At 37.4% G+C, this 23,161-nt stretch overlaps 1 protein-coding gene and 1 long non-coding RNA gene across 2 annotated transcripts in view; one reads left to right on the top strand and one right to left on the bottom strand.

Moving 5' to 3' along the window:
• The window catches only part of AFF2 (ALF transcription elongation factor 2), a 441,996-nt gene that overhangs the window by 287,246 nt on the left and 131,589 nt on the right, over positions 1-23,161 (bottom strand). The window contains exons 2-3 of the mRNA XM_069943040.1: positions 13,143-13,263; positions 7,975-8,856 (exon numbers count right to left, since the gene is read on the bottom strand). Coding sequence (XP_069799141.1) covers positions 7,975-8,856; positions 13,143-13,263 — 1,003 coding nt within the window. The remainder of the gene's footprint in view (positions 1-7,974; positions 8,857-13,142; positions 13,264-23,161) is intronic.
• Positions 11,719-16,214, top strand: LOC138765900 (uncharacterized). The gene is made up of 3 exons (XR_011358645.1): positions 11,719-11,849; positions 14,655-14,823; positions 15,402-16,214. It is a non-coding gene; the product is annotated as an uncharacterized lncRNA (long non-coding RNA).

Here is a 23,161-nt window from a genome sequence, read left to right on the forward strand (position 1 = left end):
TTCAGACGTATGGAAGTGCCGAGGTTGTATCTTTGTGTGTATTGTTATTTATTTATTTATTTATTTATTTATTTATTTATATTCATAACATGGGAAAAGGGGGGGGGGATTCAAACTTTTATTAGGGGAGGGGGCTTTTTATTAATAATGACCCTTTTTTTTGCTTTTACACTTATACTAGAAGCTCCCCTGAGGGACTTCTAGTATAAGTACACTGATCTCTCATTGAGATCTATGATACATAGTTATACAGCATAGATCAATGATCTAGCTGGAAGCACTCGAGTGCCGAGTCGGAATCAGCGCATTACGGCGCAGACCCCGGCCCGAGACGGATGTGTGGATCGCTCCTCCGGGACATCGTCCCGGAGGAGCGATCCACCCCACTAGACACCAGGGATGAGGCTGCAGTGTAAATATATGCCTGCGGTCATTAAGGGGTTAAAAAACTGTTTAATTTATGAACATTATAGCAACTAAGGTCCATATTGAACAGTATGTGCTTCAATGTTCCCCAATATTCCATCTAAAATATTTGAAGCCTCAGCTTTACAATATTACTGCTAATAAATTAAATGTTAAAGAAAAGGGGAAAAAAATGACTTCACTTGGAATTACAATAATAAAAAGTGTTGTTTAATTTCACACAATTATATCCACTTGCCCAAGAGCCGAAATATTCCGAAATTGCATCTTACAGACTTGATGCAGTGTTTCCCGGCTAATTTATTCCCAAGCTAATATGTGTATTAATGCTCTAAAACATTTCTCATTAGCACATGGAAATGTTTTAACTTGGGTTATTTGATTAATATAATTTAAGAGCCAGCCCCATATTGCAGCATATGTGATGTGCCGGATGAATCTACTGAGAACTCTTCTCCCGTTACATTTATCAATATTCTCAGATGTGGAAGCTTAATGGTAATTTAACCACAGATTTACACGCATTTTAATTCCGAAGTTCTAGGAATGTTGCACATGAATACCTTATGTTAGCAGATGTATTGCTGGGTTAATGCCTTATTTATGAAGATACTCTATCCTAGGAGCATAGGGGCATATACAAAGTATTGCAAGTACAGGCATCATCCACACAGCAATGTGTGAGCCCTTAGATCTACAAGTCCATACCTGGGGGTAGGGAGTGCTTTGTACCATCAATATTAAAGTCAGTCCACAAAAGCTATGATATTCAATACTGATATTCTGCTTTGTTATTTTACCTTGGCAGCTGGTCTTACTCTTTGCAGTTGCCTATGGCTGTATCCATGTTTTTCAGGCATCCAACTTCTTTAGCTACCGGTAATCAAATGCCAAACAATCGGACTCGAGCATGGTCGAGACGCACTCTTCTCTAATTTTTATATTTAGGGTATCAGAAGAAAAAAAACATGTTCCATTGGTGCTGATTCTTGTTGTCATCTCTCTTCTCCATAACAACACACAATAAATACCTGCTCGGCCAATGCCTAGTCACAGCCGTGACCTGTCTAAATATAGGTATTTCCTATAGGTGGGCACAGAGAACAGAAATTGCAGCGGCACTAAAGGTATTTGGCAACAGTTGAGCACTTCTTTTTTTTTAATAACACCATGTTAAACATAAAAATGTTTTTCAAAATATCCTTAACTACTAGCAGTTAAGCAACTGATATTTTAGTGAAACTGGTTACTACATAAGGCAATGGATGTGACAATTAGCCATTTGACTCCCCATGCAGCTCTTGCCCTACCTGTAAGTTATTTTAAAGATACTGGATACCTTTGCTTTATGAATAGAAAATGAAAATGTCCATTTTTTTTTATTTTTATTTTTTTTATAAATAGGCAGGGGGGAGAAAGTCTTTGTAGGACAGCTCACACAGGCTGGAAAGAAAAGGGTGAGCATATAGAAGGCAGACTGCAAAAGATAATCATATAGGAGGGGAAAAAATAAAATTAATAATAATAATAATAATAATAATAGATACCTATGGAAAAACATTTTTGCAACACAATGTATGACAGCGGACATTCTGTGACATGACCACGTCACAGAAAAACCGCTGTCTGTGAAGTTCATCTCGGCTGGTACAGCAGTACCGGCCGGATGAACATCACTTTATCTTAATTGGAATGCAGATGCATTGTGATGTGCCCGCGCTCCAATTAAGCATATCAGACAATGGGGAGTGCGGCCGGGGGCCACGCTTCAAATTGTGAGCACAGTATATTCTGTGCGGCCACTGGTCACTAAAAAGCAGACATACCAAATAGACATGTCAGTTTTCTGTGCGGCCACACAGAACCATGGGCGCACTGTATACAGAGTTTATGCAGTGCAGCCATGGTTCAATAGAAAACAATGCAGGTGGCCCTTTTTTAGAGGCGTGCAGAGCAATTAAAGAATGTTCTGATTTTACATACATAAAGATTACTCATTGTACAGTACAATATTAGGCAATATACTTCTGTAATCTGTTAACCAGTAAAACACAGTGGGGGAGATTTATGAAAGGGTGTAAGTATACGCCTGGTGTAAACTGCCCACAGCAACCAATCACAGCTGAGCTTTAAGCTCTGGTAGAATAAAAGAGGAGCTGTGATTGGTTGCTGTGGGCAGTTTACACCAGGTGTATAGTTGCACCCTTTCATAAATCTTCCCCAGTATTAAAAAAAAAATAAATATATATATATATATATATATATATATATATATGTCTGTAGTCAGTAAAAGTTATCATTATTTTTTATATTTAATAGTTGAAAAGACGTCTTGATTAGTGTTGTGCAAGCATGCATGGTTGAGCATGGGGCTGCTTGGGTGATTGGTATAAAAAAAGCTTGTTCAAAGGCTGTGGAAAGGCATAATTTCCACAGCCTTAAACCTATAGGGAGCAGTGTCTTCTAATTTGTGTCCTCACTATCGCTACTCAGCCAATCAGTGGCTTGAGCTGTGTCCTAACTAATGCTGCATTTACACGGAACCATTATCATGCGAATTTGCACGATAACGATCGTATTCGAACGATAATCGTATGAAAAATCGTTCATTTTGATCTTACAACATGTTCTAAAATCATCGTTCATCGTTCGCAAAAAATTCGCAGATCGTTCCGTGTAAACAGTCGTTCACCGATTTTTCCTATGTGCGAGATAGGCTTAAGCGATCGCAAAATGAATTTTCCCTATGATATATTGTAATGTCTAAACGCTGATCGTTATGAAAAAAAAAATCGTTACTCCAACATCAGTAATCGTACGATCGGGCCAATTATCGTTATGTGTAAACGCAGCATTAGTGGGTGAGGGTGGAGACCGCTGCAGCCCTGATTGGCACTCAAGTATTTGAATGCTCGCTCAACACTAGTCGTGATTTATTCCTGCTCATGGCTGCATTTACCATATATTGACTCCAAGCATAGGTGGTTAAAATGAAGATTTAATACTAAAAGTGAATTGGAAGGTAATAAATATTTTTTTTAAGAACTGGGAAAAATGGAAAACATGAAGACTAGTTTAACAATCATATATTTATCCATGAGAAAGGTTACTGTATTTGTAAATAGTGGTATGACTCTCTTTAGTATGCATTCTCTTGGATTTCAGTATAAATATCAGGTAATTGTTCTTTTCCCTAACAGAAGACTTTGTAACCAGTCTGCAAAGAAGCAATGCACTTCGTACAGGCCTTGACAGGATGAGTTCCTTTTTTTCATTAAGAAAAATAAATATATATCCCTGCTAGAGCCACACACATTAACTGTCTGGACTAAATCAATGTGGCTATTTTTTTTGTCAATTTCTGGATATCTTTAATGGAGAAACAGAACGTCTGTCCTTCCAGGCTGAGAGCTACTAAGCTGATCAATAGACACAGTAATAGCTGCATGATTTGAAACCCGTATAACAAAGTTTTACGTTTACTAAATATTACAGCCATCAAATATATCGGAGGAGGAATGTGAAATGGAAGTTCTCGGTATTTCTGGACTTAAGTGGCGATGACAAAGGTAAAATGATTTGTTTCCCCAGATTAGGGTTTCCTTTGTCAAAGGCATGGTAACTACTGTTTAGTACATTATGGGAAACCATTCCAGAAGACAAGAGAAAATATCAATAAATGTCTTAAGAATCCCAATGTGGTAGAAAATTGATTTTATCTTCTTTCCATGATGATTTACATTAATTCATAAAAGGCTCAGACACAGAATTGCCTTGTTACGGTGTTTTATGACTTACAGCATTACACATTTCGTTGTTTTATTGTAACTGCACTTATCCTTAAAAGAAGAAAAGTGAGACAATGCTACACCGTGTACATATGCAGACTTGTAGTATGAGGTTCTTGGGCCCTAGTACAAAATCTGTTAAAGGGACCCCAACTCACCATGTGCCATTTGGCGTTTTTTTTTTTTTTATGGGGCATTAGTGCATTTGAGCCCCCTCAGGCAGAAAAACTATTATTATTGCCTCACCTAATACAATAATCTGCTGAATAGGCCTAATTCGGCAGATTATTGCTCCATGTAATAGGGCCCTAGCTCTGAACCCCTATAATTACAACAGTGCAGGCTATAAGTCAATTTTGATGGTATAAAACTGCACTGATCTGTTAATACAAACTATGTTACCATGGAGGAACATCTGAACTAATTGCAAAAGTACAACATTCTATCATTCTTCCTTAATATGGTATTTTTCTATTGTGATATTTTTGACACCCTATGGTCTATGAGTATAGACCATTTTAAAGGTTGAACAAGAGCCATATCATCAAAACTAGACTTATCTTCTAACATATACTAACAATTTTAAAAAGACAATTTGATATTTACTGTCATTTGCAAAAAGCACCAAATCTTTAGAACAGGACTTCTTTTCTTTAGACCCTTAAAAAAAAGAGACTAAAGAAAGGAAGTGCTCTGTTTTCCATAACTAAAAAGAAAAAAAGATGTAAATTGAAAACTTGCTTTATATCACATCTAATGTTGATTTAGATTTTGAAAATTATAACAACATTGACAACAGTTAAGAAACTCTGTAATAGGTACTCACAAGGCTATCTTCCAGACCAAATTCAATTCCTATCTGTTTATTATCAAGGCAAAGTCGTCTACATTGCAGAGAAGCAAAGTGAAGACAAGTTTGTGTCTAATATAACCCATGGTGGGGGAAGGGCAGAGGTGGATGAGTGAGCAGGGGGAGGAGAGAAACACAGCTTGTGCAGTTTGCAGTATAGGAGCCAGACCAGCACTGAGCAGTCTGACCTGTGAATCCAGCATTTTCTGTGCCCACACAATCTCCAAACTGCAGGGCTGGTTCTCTCCTCTTCTCACTGATCCCTCTTGGCCCCTTCCCCTCTCCATAAGTTATAATGGACATAGCAAACCCATCTTCACTTTGCTTCTCTGTAATGTAGATGATTTAACGATACTGAATAGATAAGAATTGGTGGTGTGTGTGTGTGTGTGTGTGTGGTGTGTGTGGGTGTGTGTGTGTGTGGGGGGGAGGTCAGCCACGTGAGCAAAGAATGAAGCTCTTTTGCCTAATAAACCTATTACAGAGTTTCATAAAATTGCCTATACTATTGATTTCTAAAAAGTTGTTTTAAATGACAGCTACACTTTAGCTTTAAAATCTGCTATCTACTTTATAACTACCCCTAAGGGTCTAGTTATTCTGACTAAAATTAGTAACAATTTTACTAGAACCCATTTTTCAAAACAATGTAATCCTCCATCTACCATCACGAAAGCAATCAAAACGTCTAAACATGCTAAAGCAGACAGCAAGGCTGATGTAGCACTACGAAAAATATTTCATAACATTGCAAACGTAAGTGAATTTACAGGTTCCTGCTAAAAGCTTATTATGAGCTGTGCAAATACATCACCATAACTGTGCCCATAAACATCCTACAAGGGGCTCCACGCATTAAAAATGCACATTACATCTAGGCAAGTCCATCTGACAGTAGCCTTTACTGTTTACTTGATGGGAATAACAAGAAATCACAGTTTTCATAAAACTCTTCAGAAGTTATTTCAAGTGTTACTGCGAAACACATCAGTCTTTGTTGCACTCTGGAATGCTAATAAATACATGGAGTTTTAAAACAGACCAACACATTATTTATGCTGTATTACTGCAGAAGAAGGAAAATCTGATCTAGGCTGAAAAAGCCTGGTACATTCCTCATACTTTATTGTGAAGGTAAATAGAGTTCTTGAGAGACAGGAAATATATTTGTGAAAAGGATCTTGTTAAAGTTTTAGCGACTTTAGTAGTCTGATTTTTCATTATATGTGTATGTTTGAATTTCCCTTTTTAATCCTTTGGAGTATTATTGGCACATGCTAAAAATAGATTTTAGGCTAGGGTCTGGCTGCTGTGACTCCCGCCATTTGCTAGAACAAAGAGGTACCAGTATTAAGAAAGTACAATTGTATCTCACGGCATCGTCCATTTGGATCTGCTCCACAGGATCCTAATAGTATAGTCTGACCATGACATAACTCAAAGGGGTTGACTTTCTACACACATTGAAGGTATGACAATGAATTACTAATGTGCATGTTGGACATTTGCATAGTCGTCTTTGGTTTTAAAAAGATGACTAGAGCAAACAGAAGGCTGTCCCCAACATGTCCCCAATATGTTTCTATAATTTATAACAATTGATTTAACAATTAGTCTTTTTGATATGTCAAGTATTTTTTTTTTCTTTTTATAATAATTACTGTTGAGCAAGCATGCTTAACTACATGTTGCCCGGGTTCTCGGCATAGAAAAGCTTTAACTGTATGAAAATGCATAATGCAATTCGACTCTCTCGAGCTCTAAACTCATGGGGGTGGAGGTGTTAAAATTTTTAAATTATACTTACCGCTCCAAGCTTCTAGGATCACTATTGCTGCTCAGCCAATCAGTGATTGAGGCAGGACTCTGCTGCAGCCACTGATTGGCTGAGCAGCGATAGTAAGGATAGAAGACAGAAGCAATAAGTATAACCCCCACCCCAACAGAGCACAGTCTGGCCCCCAGAGGGTTAACTTAATCCCCTGGGCTCCACACTGCCACTTTGAAAAAAATTATGGTTAATTAGGCACCTGGTTAAATGCTCAAGTTTCCCATTGTTTTCACTTTGTTACTGGAGTTGAAAAGTGCTCAAATCAAGTAACAAGCCCTCAAGCATTTTAGTGCTCACTCAGCTCTAATAGTATTATGAATGCATTAAATATTTCTTATGTAGTGAGACAAGCCCTTTAAGTTACATCCTTGCCTTCGGAATATGATAGCAGTGATTCTGTGAACCCATTTTCTATAAGTGAAGACTTTGTATATCTCCAAAATGATTTAATACAGCAACATAGATGCTGGTGGCTTTAAAGGACTGTCTGGAATGAGCTAAAGGGTCTATTTTTTCCAGAAACAGAAACAGCGGCTCTTGTCCATGAGCTGTGTTTAGTATTGCTGCTCAGTACCATTCACTTGAATAATGTCTACCATACCAGACATAGCTGTAGACAAGGGCGGCCCTGTTTCTGAAATAAAAGAAAATAATTTATTTCTAATATACAACGGCATTAAGTTTAGATGAAGGAACTATACTTTTATGTCGGATCTGCCTGAGTTGGCTTGAGTTTTAAAATTCAATAGTCTAAGCTCTCTGTGCCAGTTTAACTGTCCTTATGCCAATTTTACTATTAAAATTGTTACTAGAATTCTTAACTAAAAGATTTTGCCAATTCTTGGCTATCTATTAACCTGGAAATATTTATGTATTGTAAATTCTCTTCGTGAAAGCTGAAATGTTGACAAGTACTTACAGAATCGGTATTATTTTGTTATACATGCTTAAGTTACTTTATGTGTTAAGGTTTTGTTTTAAGTATACAAGTCAAGATATTATCAGGTACAATAAGGCTCTGGCCATCAAATCATGATTTGCACAACACCAAATCCAAAACGATAAGGATCAGAACTTACTTCATTTGTCTGTGGTATACTAAGCTTTGGCAACTTGTTCTTGCTGACTGGCACATTGACCTTTCCATCCAGTATTGTTCCAAATGGCTGGCTATTATATCCATCTTCAATTTCTGTTTGTGGCTTCAATTCAGGGGAGTCATTTGGTACTTGGTCCTGACCATCCATTGGTCTTACATATGCTGTAGGCTTTTGTTGCAGCATATTTGTTTTACTATGAAGTCCTGGAGGAAAGTTTTGAGAACAAAGACCATTGCCTGCCAGTAAGAGGGATGTAGATGGTAGGGGGGAAACAGAGCCATGCACTGAAAATTCCAAGTCAATTGGTGACTTTGAGTGACTATTTTCTTTGTACGAGTGTTCTCCGCTTAATGTCTTTGAATGATTATGTCTTCTTGAGTGAGAAGAAGACGTAGCAGGAGCTGGTTCATCAACACTCACACTTTTATGCGGGTCACTTTGGCAATTGTAAAGGTCTTCATATCTTATTTGTGACAGATCATGTGCAGAACTGTGTTTGGACCTGCTTGTTTGACTGTTGGCTTGACTTGACTGGGTACAGGTTGGATTGTGCCCACTTGGGGGCCAGTCAGTTCTTGATTTTCTAGTTCCTTCATGCCCAAGAGTAGATATTGGTCCCAGGGCTGAGGGTGGGGGCATCAAGGAGGAATGGCTACTACTTTGGTGGCACTGTGCCACCCTATTTCTTTGTTCTGGGAAAAAGGTCTGTTCATTCTTTTCAACTGGTGTTTGAGGAACAGAATTCTTGGGTATTCCCACAAGATGGCTCTGGTTGTTGTGATTGGTTAGCAAATCTTTCATTTCATCGTAGTTTCCCAATGTGTTCTGTAGACGGTTTGCAAGAGCATCTCCTTTGTTTGTCTACATTTTAAAAAGAAGGAAACACGTTAGTCATTTTCTGTATTTTTAAGCTGTTTTGTGGATGTATTTTCAAGCTGCGATGCTCACTTTTCATAACACTTGCATGAAACAGACAAAGCCAGAAATATACGGTGTACAGTCAAATGAAGGAATACTTAAGTCATATTAATCATAAGACTTAAATAGCACAGTAAATTATCCAGCTGTGCCATCTCACTTCCTGGTTTGGTGGGGAGGGAGTGAGGATGGGACACATCAGTACTGAGCTGGTTAAGCTCTACATCACTGTATCTCCCACTGGGATTACACATGTCTCCAAGGAAAATCCACAAGCTCTGGAGATGTGTGTGACCTCAGCGGGAGACACAGAAGGGGAAAAAAGCATACTTTCTACTAACCACCGCTAACAGAGCAGATACCGGTGGTCGGGAGCCAAGGCTATGAGCTGTGAACAAAAGGGAGAGGGAAAGGGGCTAAAACGCTAAACTAAGCAATTTTGCTAATGCAAAGCATTTTACTCATTACAAACTAAGCAATTGCTTACTGTACTTTAGCATTCTCTATAAACTTACAAAAGTTTAGGTGATGAGGGTACCCCTTTAAAATAGAATATGAAAAGAAGAAATAACATAGATCAAAAGTCTATAACAGACAATCCCTTCACTACAGGGACAAGATGCTTTTTTTTTTATACACCCATGCTGGATTTGCATACTGCATATCCATGTATTACATCAGAATCGCAAAAATTATTCAGTCTTCCTCAAGCTTTTTATCCTTTATTTTTAAAGGTTTCAGAGCTACACAAGATGTTTTTCTATCTGGCGCCTAAACTGGCGCACCTGATGCCACGAACGATTCATTGTCAACAACGTCGTCAGCTTTGGCATCAGATTGCCTCCCGCTTTTTACTAGCACCCTGGACAAAAACTGAGCTGGATTGACATGTATATGGCACTGAGACCTTACATTCTGTTATACATTTGTTTTATATATCACCTTGTTACTTTTTTTTTTTAAATTAGCAAGTGTTCATCAAGTAAAAAAAAAAAAGGAGAAAAATTTACAACATCTGTTCATAGATTTATCTTACTGTGTAATTTATCATCCTTTCTTGCTCCGTGAATATAGAAAAAGTATTTTTCTGCATTCTCAAATTAACCTGGTAATTCAATTCTTCAGGTTATTACAGACATTTGGATACCTAATATGTGTAGTTTAGATTTTTATGTATTGGTAATAAAATTGTTCTTAAATAACTGCTTTTTTCCACCATTGTTGTGGACTTTTTATGATTTGTTTTTATTATTAATTATTTTTTTTACTTTATCATATTACCATTTGAGAAAGCTTTTTCTTCGGTCTTAACTAAGTCCCCATGGTGATAGCAGAAGGTTTCTCTACTCAAAAAGTTTCAGTGTGGAAGCATGTTCATTACTCCACAGTGTGTCTGACCCACTGCACATGTCTTTTTGCAGTACATACTGTAGCAAAAAAATTAAGTCACTTATGCAAAGAGGTATATGAGGGATTAGAAGATACAATAGATTGAGAATTTATGGATGTAATCGCTCATATATAATACAAGAACAGAGACGGGAGGACGTGATTAGAGCACCCTTACAAAAATAGTTGTCTTGAAATTTTTGGAAAACGTAAAAAGTTCAAGCTACAGTGATATTTTATCATGACAGTAGGGCATTTAAGTAGAAGCATGCAGTGGTGATTTACTAATATCAAACTATTTATTGAAATAAAAGCCAATAGTAGTGGTGGGTATACCCCAACAAAAAATTGCAATGTCCCAATAACTCTTCATGTGCCCTTGATCTCGTTGTTCACAAGTCGACTTGCTGAGGTATGGCATCCCAATCTTCTAGAAGGACAGATCTCAGGTCATTGATGTTCTAGGGTACAGAATTACATGCCTATACACAGGTAACTCAGCTGACCCCATAAATTTTATATGAGATTCAGGTGTGGTGAAAGTGCAGGCCACTCAATTTGAGGTAAACGAGTTCCCAGCAGTCGTTCCCTAATGATACAACCTCAATGAGCTACAACATTGCTGCCCATGAAGATATATTTAGGCTGTATTGTTCGTGCAGAGGCACAATGACTAGAGTCATGATGTTATTCAAGTAGTATGGGCTTGTCACTGTACCATTCAAAAAGTGTAGGGAAGTTCTGTATTGAATAGACACATCTGCCCACAATGTAACATCACAACCAAGCACCACCTATGCTCCTTGTTAGAGAACAGGAAGCTGTGCATTCTGAAATTTCACCTGCATGCCGAAGATCCCAACCTTTTTGTGATATATATATATATATATATATATATATATATGACTTCCTTGTCTTGAAAGGACTACATAGGTTTATTATTTTTATTTTAACTTTATTTAAATATTTTCCTGAAGCATCAAGGTGACAGCTCCTGTTTGCTAACAAGAATAATTGTACAATAATCATTTCAATATTCAATGCATAGAATTTTCAAGCAAAGTATATTCAGTAAATTTACATTGGCTTATAATTGTGCTTGCACTTTCATGCTCTTATATAATTCTGTAATATAACCCGAGATAAAAAAAATAAAAAAGCGGCATATTTACAACTTACAGTTGAGAGAACAAGGGCAAAAAATCATTGTTACTTACTAAGAGTCTCTAGGTTTTGTCATTTTTAGTGGCAGAAATTACATTTAGCTAAGCCAAGAATAAGCTCTTTGTTTATAAGCTGTCTCCTTCAACAGAGTTGCACAATGTACCATTTGGGAAACAGCCAAACATAGGCTCTCTCTATTCAACCTCCACACTGAAAACAAGAGGATACTATTGTACTGGGAACATAGCAGGAGGACTTATGATGCACTTTTTAAACACTTGCTTATTTGTTCTGTTCCCTCAAACACAGTTTAACTCATTATCACAAAGAAAAACAACCGTCAATAGAGACTCGAGCTGGTTAGCTCTCTGCTAAGAGTTATGGTGAGTAAATATTGCAACTGCACATTTGTAGTGGTTTACTGTATTGCACTTCATCTTGGCTAGGGAAATAGAATGAAGAATGTATTACATTACACATACCGAATCCACAATAGCACAACTGCGTTGGTAGTTTCCAGATATCACATTCTTTTACTACAAGATATACTGTATAAGAGAAACCTGGCATCTCCGTATTAAGAACTACAGTAGTGTCATTGGTTATACAGTATATTTACAAGAGGAGGCTAATGTTGTGGCTGAGAGCCACAACAGTTCCAAAGCCCATACAAATAAATTCAGTAGGAGTAAAAATCAGTGCTAAACCACCAAGACCAACTGCTGTTAAAGGGATTTTACCTAAAAAATATACTGATGGGTTATGCACAGGATAGCTCATGTGTCACTGATCAGTGGGGTGCCGACACCCTGCACCCCCTGGCAATAAGTCATTTGGCGTCAGCACTACACAATGAGCAGGATTGGAAGCGGCTGACTTTATTCACTGTGTAGTTGTGGTGATGTGTAACTGTTGCTCTACTCCCATTCAAGTGAATAGCAGCTGAGCTGCGGTAACTTGGTCCGGCCACTAGACAGTAAACAGAGACAACTACTTCTGACACCATTCCCTGTATAGTGCAGGCACTGAACCGCTGAGCAGAGACTGATAGGCAATCTGGTGGATATGTTTTGCCTGGATAGCCCCAATGGGATCAATGGAGCCACATCATAGAGGGGAAGGAGTTTTCTCCCACTGGGGGCAGGCCGGCCTGCCTCCAGTGCTTCACCCACAGCTGGTGAATAAGACGGCGCTGTATGCGGGAACCAGGCTTCGCTTCCCTGGGCCGCGCCATTTTATCAATGTGCTAAACTTAAAGTGAATATAATGATGGTACATTTGCTTTAAGGTTGCCATACACATAATGATCTGCCAAAATTGATGGCAACAGTACAGTGGTTGTGCGAACTGAATGTTACAACTGTGGTCAGCTAAAACAAAAAAACAAAACAAAAACAGCCCATCATTTGCTACAGTGTACAAGCTATATATATATATATATATATATATATATATATATATATATATATATATTTATACTGTACAAATATATCTATCTATCCATATGCTGTATAAACATATAAATATATACATTTTTTTGTATCAATTACTGTATCTCTTTCAGCTACTGCCATAGTATTATACATGCACTGATGAAAATGTTACAGTTAGCACAAGAATCAAACCTTATAATAGTAAAGAAGATGAATCCTTCTAATCTGATCAATCAGACTTACCTTGTATGGCTCCCCAAACAGATTAAATCCAGAGGCGAAAAGGTCTTCATCCTGCTGGACTTCTTGATTTCTCCGTTCCCATTCCTTTCTCTTGAGGGCATTTCGGTCTTGTTCATAGTGACTGGTGAAGACAACAGAAGAAATATAAAGCATTATTTATTTAGAAAAGAAGATGTAAGATGTAGAATTCGATAAGTAACATGTCACTCATACTCTGCGCCCTGACACTGTACTGTCAACCCTCATTATACCGGCAAATTGTATTTATTCATGTCCTGCCCATGCTTAACCCAATGTTTGTTCGGAGTCAAATGAAATGGCAAAAAGCAGTGTTATTCACTATAATTTCTAAGATAGAAGAGGAAACAACCAAGATTAGAAAAGGAAAGTACAATTCTGAACACTACAAAGAGTTCATACAGTATTACACCCACAGTTACATACACATTGTCCCACTTGCACTCTGGCTCCTCCTGTCACGTTTGCTTACTCTGTATAGAATAAATGGTGGGTCAGTAATAATGACTGTAACAATTGCATTATATAATATCAATGCACAATTTGCCAATTGCATAGTCATACACTAGTTGTTACACAGAAACAAATGCCACTTATATAACAATGGCTACAGATAGAATGTAGCTGGAGAGGAGCAGCTGAGTGGGAGGCATAAGTGGAAGGAGCTTTTCAGAGAGAAATATTCATCAATCAAAGTCATCTGATCCTGTCATCCTAAGACCTTATGGGCATGAAGGGAACAGGAATGAAGAATTGGGCATGTTGGATTCCAATATGTTCAGTCCCTGTTTCCCAGGGAGATAAGCCACCTAAACAGTTCCCATTTAAATAAGCAGCCAAAGTAATCATGCACGTCTATGGAGGAGTCCAGAAAAATAGCTGTCAGACAAAGAGCATTAAGCCCCCATATATCTAATACGTATGGTCTTACTTCCTGGAGATTTTACCTCCTCTTGGATTACTTTTTTTCTCTAAGGCTGGGGCTATATTTGACAGGGGTCAGGTGACCAAAAATTACCACGTTGCACTTTATGGCTTTTGCTATTTAATTTAAGTAAATAGGATCGCACAATGACTCACAAGTGGCTACAACCGTGACCTGACAGTCAGAAAAAAATCCATACCGGATGGATTTCCCTATGACTGTCAAGTCGCGGTCAGAGGCTGACCCCATTTACTTTCATTAAGTGTGATGCAGTGTGATTCACAAAAACTCACTTTAGCCCCAGACTACTTCATTTAGACCACTAGAAATAGAACTTTTTTTTAACTCCCAGAAAGTGAGAATTATAGTTAAAAAAGAAAAAAAAAATACATTAAATAAAATTATTATTATTATTAGGGTTGTAACAGTTAAAACATGTTTATTGATTTTTTTTATTTATTTATGGATGCAAAACAATTATATAACTGATAAATAACAAATAAATGAATGTACACAATAGACATATAGTATGCAATATTTATAAAGCATATCTTCCTTTTTATTAACAGATTGCAGAGAAAATAAAACCTAGATGAAGAGGTTACACAGTCCTTGAGACAACAATTCCTACAGACAGTCTCTACTGCCGAATGTCACTTATCTCATACTCACTGTATTGCCCAAACCTGACAGACCTTCACTTTTATTTCCCGTTTTGACAAGCGGCGAGAAACACAGGTAGACACTGTCCCCCAGCAATATCTATACATGTACCAGGGTATACTGTGCATATAATATAAGATGTACTGGCGCTGACATACAGATGTAGAGTGGCTGAATTTATCACATAAGTGTTGTAGGTAAAACCACTGATATTGTCTCACAATATCACAATGATCTATGCCCCATGACAAACTAAGGCTTAATTCACATACGCTATATATGTTGACGTGCCTTGGAGATATGCAAATAAGCATACATACAGTATGCCAAAAAGCATACAATTTTTAGCATACCTTTACTGGAAATATATTGGGACCCTGGAGGGCCCAAACTGGGCCCCCACCCCCAACGAATAGTCAACTGCACGTTTTAATGTACATGTAAAAATATTAACTATACAATATATGTAATAGCACTCTATGGCACATGTATGTGTATGTTTAGATACACAATTCTATATGTACATCTTTTCACTTGGCAAAGTACGGATCACTGTGTATTTAGGCCTTTTTTTCGACTACTTCTTTGATATATATACTTCCACTCAAATAAATATTACAGCTACACCCATAACTTATGTTTTTATTTTATAGACATAGCAGAGTTAAAATCGTCCTTCACCTCCGTGGGACCGAACTCCTTTAAGCATCACGATGGATCACCAGGATGAGATAATGTAGTGGGTATATCTGCAGTTCAATGGAAAACGACTTCCTATATTACATGGCACCACTGCATTTTGACAAATTAAGCTCTGCTACATCTGTTCTTTCATAAGGCTCCATATGACAAGCACCTCAGGCAGTCATCCCTTACATTATATTTATTTCACTGGTAACTTCATATTTCACTTTGCTCTAAGGTGGCAACTACTTTGGCAGTCAAAGGCTGTAAACAAGCGTTCTCGCAGCCAAAATCCTCGCTCTCTCCATTTTCTTTTTTTTTTTTTTTTTGCGACACTTTTTTTTTTTTTTTTACAAAGAACAGTTAATACTCATATCTTGAGCGATAATATATTTAATCTCCATAGAGCTCCACTGCTGTTGGAAGATAACCAGTGAGGAATACATGACTATTCCCTTCAAGCTCAGCATGGCGTGCTCCTGAAATCTTCACATGGAGAGATATAATGAGGAATGAACTGCTCGTTGCTGAGTCTTTAACTGTGTAGAAAGTCACTGATTTCTGACTGAAGCCACAATTACTAATTTGAAGCACCAGCTAATTAAAACCACAGCTATGTATTTAGCCTCTTGTTATACCTACTGCAGTTTATAATTATGAGGACCTCTTTATCTACTCAATTAAAGTTCTTATGATTCGCAAAACCTGTATTTGATCCTGTAAACGTACGGAACACCGGGAATTAATGTAATGTAACATTTAATAGCCTAGGTGCCCAGGCCTTGTAACTGCTACTGCTTTGCGTTGCGCGCCTCTTTACATTACTTTCATGGCATCCAATATCTTCTTAGACTATGAGATGCCTCTAGAGGTAGAGCAGAAAGCCACGGCATAGGTTAAAGCCTTTGGCATGAAAACTGAATGGATATGTAGGGGTCCCTGATATACAGACTATATTATGTCCGTATTATAGCTTGCATATGTTCATAGAAAATTTGTGATCATAAAAATAAAAAAGGAGATAATTTGTGTACATAAGAATAAATAAATGCAATAATAATAATAATAATAATAATAATAATAATAATAATAATAATAATAATAAAAAAATACTTGAGATGCCTGCATATAAAATCAGACACCCATAGGGGCAGATTTTATGCCCATAGCGGGAAACAGAATGGAAAGCTGATTTGCAAGAGTAACCAGCAAGCAGACTGGGCTTGACCATGTATTTAGCTGACACCCATTAATATAAAGAGCTGCCATGCAATCTTAGGGGAGTGTCTGGCCAAAGACAGATTTTCTCGACAGCTATCGAGGTGTAAATGAAATGCCAGCAAAGTCATTCACTGTCCTCCCAAGTATGTACACGTATCAGCTTTGTTCTAACACTGTGCCTTCCACTTGTTGTGTCGGCAGCAGATGATGTCATACCCACTGTGGCATGTCAATCAAGCCTTGGTAGGCGTGACTACAGATAAAGAGTGCTTTGGTGGTTCCCGCTCACATGACTATTGAAGAGAAAAATGATTTCTTTTAAATCGACTAGTGTCAGAAAGTTCTAGAGATTTATAACTTATTTCTAGTTGATAATCTCAAGTCTTCCTGTACTTATCAGCTGATGTATGCCCTGCATGTAGTGGAGTTTTCTATTCAGCCTGACACAGTGCTCTCTGCTGCCACCTCTGTTCATGACAGGAACTGTGCAGAACAGTAGAGATTGTCTATGGGGATTTGCTGTTGCTCTGGACAGTTCCTGTTACAGACAGTAACAGACAGTTAAAAATATTTTTTTTCCTCCCCTTTAATACAGGATTCCTTTAAAAGGGAATATCTTTATAAACCAACACCTTTAATATGACAAGTGTCCATTAACCAAAATAATAGCTTTATACATAAACATGAAAACAGACAGTTGACTGTAATATTTAATGTTATTAAAATAATGTCAGCTTATCTACTTCAATGTATGTTTTTTTAATCTCTTAGGAACAGCGTCATCTAAGTTTTCTTTGTTATAAACATTTCCAGTACTGGTTGTGAAACGTGTTATTCACTCCCATACCAGTTCAGTCAATATTTTCCATATAATCACCGGCCTGTTCTTAAGGAGTTAAAGAAAATATTTCTCCTTACAAATATATATATATATATATATATTTATTTATTTTTTAAGTATGTTTAAAATTGGTTTTGAAAGTCTTTTTATCCTCTCTTTCTGTCTATTTCATGCCAATTCGCTGTGTGTTTTTAGAAAAACATAAAGTGTAGACCCAATTCCCCCCAAAGACAGCCAGAGGCACAAACAATGGTACTTTTGAGATAGCTGTTCAGGCTGTTCTGGGCAGTACTTCATCATCTGTAGATCCTCTGGTGAATTTGTAAGTTGCAGTAAGTAATATGTGAACATGATCTCCAACATTTTACAATAACAAGAAGAGTTGCACTGAAGAACTTTATTTACTTCACTTTTCTTAGAAAAAAAAGGTAAAAAGCACCACTGTAGCCAAAAGCAACTATTATATGATATATTATATGATTTTTTTCTGATTATGGATTATTGAACTATTATATGATAGAATATCTAGGAGTCTTCAGGCATGCGTCATGCATCAACCAGTGTACTGAAACATTACCATACAAAACTGAAATTCCCCATTGATAAGTGATTATAGAATTTAATTATACAGCTGACGCAAGTGCCACTAGGTCAGCCGTCACTCGCAAACACCTCCGGAGCACTCGTCTTTCCAACAAGAAAATTAGTCACCAACATTATTGTCATTTGCTAATTGTTTTCTAATAAAGTCTGCTGTCACACTGTACATGTCTTATACTGTAGGCTAAGGAACTCACAAGCACAAGGCACTTTATTAGGGCACGGCCACACTTAGCAGAGGTAGTGCAGAATTTTCCACAGCAGAAAACTTGCATATTTTACTCATCGAGATCTGGAAGGAATATATGCATCAAACTGTGTGGGATGAGGGACGTAATTGCTGAAGACCTTTCTATGCACATTTTGTTAGAAATCATGGCAGAATCATGGCAGAAATCTATACCTGCTCGGATTTACCTAAGCGGTGTGTCAAAAGTCATGTCAAAAGTTTTGATCGGTCAGGGTTTGAGTGTTCAGACCGCAACAAATCAGGAGAAAAAGACATGAGAAGTCACACAGCGTATTCCCCTCCTGGCTATGTATCACATAGGGGCACACATGTCCCGTTTATATTGACACACAATAAAAACTTTTGGCATTTTATCTTTGTGACAGGTACACTTTAAATAAATAAATAAATAAATAAATAAAAAATCTGGCTTCATGGATCAACCTCTATGAGTGATCAGGGCCCCATTGCATTATTGTATGCATTATTGTCTTAAGCTCCCTCTAGTGGTGTTTACAGGCATCTGTCATCTTGTCATTTACCTCCATGTCAGAACAGGAGATTTGGAGCACTGTGTTAGAAAAACTGAACTCTGGTCACTAGAGAGCTATATGATGAACTGAATCCTCATAGTATTTTGTATTTGAATTACAAACAACTTCTTTTTTTGTTTTGCCTTTTAAGAGTAGACAATGGCTTTAAGGGTTGCAGAGATGTGTGTCACGTGATCTCTTTTGGTTCTGCACTGGTGATGAAGATTCATTCGGTTTCTAGAGCTCCAGTAATTGCTTCTCAAAAACTGACTGTGTCCACCACATATTTATGTCACGAGTGCACTATAAAACTGCACAAAAAGCATTTATCTTGCACAAAGCTTACAACATCTATAATGTCTAAACACCACATAAGGAAAAGTGGACTTTGAAAGTGCTTTTAAATCAATAGTAAATGCTGCTCATATGGAACAAAGTCATTTGTACATATAATTCAACTATATTGATTACATGTGCAACAAGAAAGGCTGAGCCCTGTTAGAAATCAGGAGCCGCTATGTGTAGTCTAATTGTACAGCGGTATATTTCTATATTGTAGAAAAATGGGAGCTTTCTATTAAGCTATTATATTGTGTATTTAAAAATTAATAGGTTCCGGTAATTTCCTTCATTCACCTCCCACATATCATCCAGTTAATTACTGATACTTTCATTAGCCTGCTTTTTATCTCCCTCTTAATAATAGTGTAGTAGAGGCTGCCAATCAGTCTATTTTAACAAGTTTTATTAATTCCACCAAATAAATCACAACATTAAATCTGACTAAACATAACTTTATCAAGAAATATACATTAAAAAGCTCATCCCTTTCAGAAATAAATGTATTTCATTTATAGAGGACCAAATAGCCCCAACATATACTGAAGTGCTGCACAAAGAATATCACTGCTCACCGTCCCATTGGGAGATCCAAGGTAACCAGTATGCTTTTGCAGTGAAAGAGGAAACCAATCTACGGTAACACATTGATACAATATTAGATAAGATAGTAAAGGGGCTGTCTGGATTTTTTTTAAGGGAATCACTTTAACACTACCTAAACCATTGGTCATGAGAATAACCCCCATTGCCTTCTGCCATCCCTAATGGCCATGATTGATAGATCGCTCCCTTTTCTCAAACAGTTGAGGCTGGTGGGACAGGAAAAACCATCAGGAACCACCCCAATGGCCCGTGGTTCAGGGAGCATGAAAGATTCAGCCCATGATGAAAGGTTCCAATTAAGGTGGTCAGGCTGGTTTGGGGAAATAAAGGTATTTACATGCCTGATCCTTTGCCTCTGCCACTCCAATGGTTCCTAAGGAAATGGTTATAAACAGCCCAGCCAATTACTGGATGAGGCAGGTCTGCACTGTAGCCACTTATTGGCAAAGTAGGCATTTTCTGTGCATGAACATAATAAGAAGTAAAGATCATTAGGGAATAGGTGAGTGCCAGAACCACACTTTAAACTTGATCCCTGTGATAGCTACAGGGCAATACTGAGATGATTTTTCAGAATGGCAGACAGTTAAGAAAGGGAGAAGGAAGATGCTTGATAACAGGAGAGGCATTTTTGCCTGGTAAGATATATTACAAAGCTTCTTATATTTAATTGTGCTACACAACAGTGTCCAAAACTGTGCTCAACCCCTTTAATCCCTTAACGACACAGTTACTTTTGATGCTGGGAATTCAGACATTTTATTTATTTAAATGATTGTGTGTCTCTCAAATGCGTCAACCATATCATTTTTATTTTTCCACTAATAATCATGTATAAGGTCCCAGCACCCTAGGGTTTCTGCTCTTTCAACCCCATAATATGCCCCTTCCCCAAAGCTCCAGGATAGTTTTTGGACACAGAAAACATTCCCTAAAAAGCATGTGGTTTAACCTTAAAAAAAACACTTCCCATCGATGTAGCATTTATTTTATAATTATTATTGTTTTATTTATTTATCCATTTTTCAGAAGACAATAGTGACCATGTGTGAACATATCCTTACTGCAATTGCCCTTAAAACTCATCTGCAGAATACAGTTTGCCTTTATGTTGTTCTATAATATGTCATTAATCAACACACAGGTATAAAGGTCTTACATGAAAATTGTGGTCTGAATGGCTATGTTCAATTTTAAGTTTTTTTTTTTTCCTGCATAAACACATCTAATGAGCTAGACATCTTTTTTTTATTATTTTTTCCAAAGTCATTAAAAAAAGTGTTAAAAGATACAGAAATATCAGCAGAATCTCATATATACCCAGCAAACCTGCACCCCTATCAGTAGGAATCTTTTTACTACTGGTTCTTTGTAAGGATATTTCAATAAAGCCTCTTTTCTAACATTTCTAGAAATAGCTCGACCACTGTACTTCTCACTATGCCAAAAACACAAGAGATCAAATTATCTGCACAGTACAGTCCCTCAGAAACCTAGGTGAAATGTCTAAGAGTTACTTAACATGTACTGTAACTTCAGGAATGCACATGCGATCTTTAGTCAAATATAAATGTGTGACGTGAACAAAAATACTGCAGCGCTATTTCTGTCACTAAATAAAATTCCACTTATTCAGCTAGAATAATTTGGAGGAAAAAAAAAGCCTAGTGTGAGACCCAGATACTCAGTAAATCACAAGTCAAATTATTAGTCCTAAGAGGGAATAGGATAGAATGTAGATATAGTAAAGACAATGTGAATCCCTAGACCTATCATGAAGAATTGCACCTCAGTTAAAAACAAACAAACATATGCAACGTTATAATAACTAAGGTGCAACTTCTTGACAGGAAATAAAGGTGTAAATATAATAAAACTAGTGTGAGAAATATTTTTAATAATAACCCCCCACCCCTTTTTATTATTAAAGGGGTTATCCAGTGCTACAAAAACATGGCCACTTTCTTTCAGAGACAACACGACTCTTGTCTCCAGTTCAGGTGCAGTTTGCAATTAACCTCCATTCACTTCAATGGAACTGAGCAGCAAAACCCCACCCAAGCTGGAGACAACAGTGAGGCTGTCTCTGGAACAAAGCGGCCATGTTTTTGTAGCGCTGGATAACCCCTTTAAAGTCAGTATGTTTATGTATATTTAAGGGTAGCATAAACTTGTGATAGAGAAGCTGAACAAAATGATGTATCAATTAGATCAATTTGTTCTGTACAGTTAATTCAGATATATTTCAAGAACAATATCTAGTCCTCTCCATTATGTGCATGTACTTGGCAGCCCTAGATATTCATGAGCACCAGCACACTCTGGCAGTTGTCTTTGTGGTGTGGCCTAAAGAACATTCTCTCATATCTGCTCATATCAGGAGAATGGCTGATGAAAATGATGTAAGTAATATACCATTTTATTCAGCATTTTTGTCACTAGTTTACAATGCCTTTAAGCCAGCGTAAACCTAGTGACGGATTTCCTTTAAATAGTTCCCACCAATAAATAAACTAATTAATTGTATAGACTATAAGTTATGACATTTACTTACATAGTTTGGCACCACCTGGGGTTCAAAGTATAAAATAATGTGCCTGTCCAATTTATGCGCTAAGCACTGGTGGGCACACGTGTTTCATCACAGCTCCACTCACCCGACAGGAAAGGTGTTGACATAATGATACTCTGTTCACTTAGGAACAAGTAAAAAGAATGGCTTTCTGCACTACTTGTCAGAGAAGGACCAGACCCTTCACTGCATCAAGTAGACTCCTGCAGTGGATGAAGATACTATACTGTGAGCTGCCAGAAGGGGAAGGAGACTGATTCTATTCACAGCTTTCACCTAGCAGCACAGTACAACGTCAGCACTAAGCAAGATATACAGAGGCAAAGAGGAGAAATGATACTTGAAACCTTATAAATTACAGCAAAAGGCTATGTTCACACAACGTCAAAAATAGAGAAAAGGTGGCCGATTTTTATATTTTAAAAAAAGTCTATGGCAAGGTATAGAAGTAAAAGGGAAGATGGACGTCCAATGCACACAATGCATTGAATTACGGACGTTTTTACTGCGGACGTCAAAATAATGAACATGATCATTATTTTCGGGCGTCTTTTGCAAACAGCGGACGTTTTTTTAGTTGTTTTTTTTTTTGTCCCCGTTCTTTCTCCGTTTTTACTAATAAATTCAATGGACTTTTCAATCAAGCCACACTTAAAGGGCAATTAGTGATCCCAAACTAAAATAATGTGCAAACACCAGTAAAGGGGAGGCCAGAAAGCTAAATGACGTCCGTTATCTTGGACTCAAAATAAAGGACGTCATTTTAAACTGAGCTGAAAAAATGCTGT

Source organism: Dendropsophus ebraccatus, chromosome 10, assembly GCF_027789765.1.
Source record: "Dendropsophus ebraccatus isolate aDenEbr1 chromosome 10, aDenEbr1.pat, whole genome shotgun sequence".
Taxonomy (NCBI): Eukaryota; Metazoa; Chordata; class Amphibia; order Anura; family Hylidae; genus Dendropsophus; species Dendropsophus ebraccatus.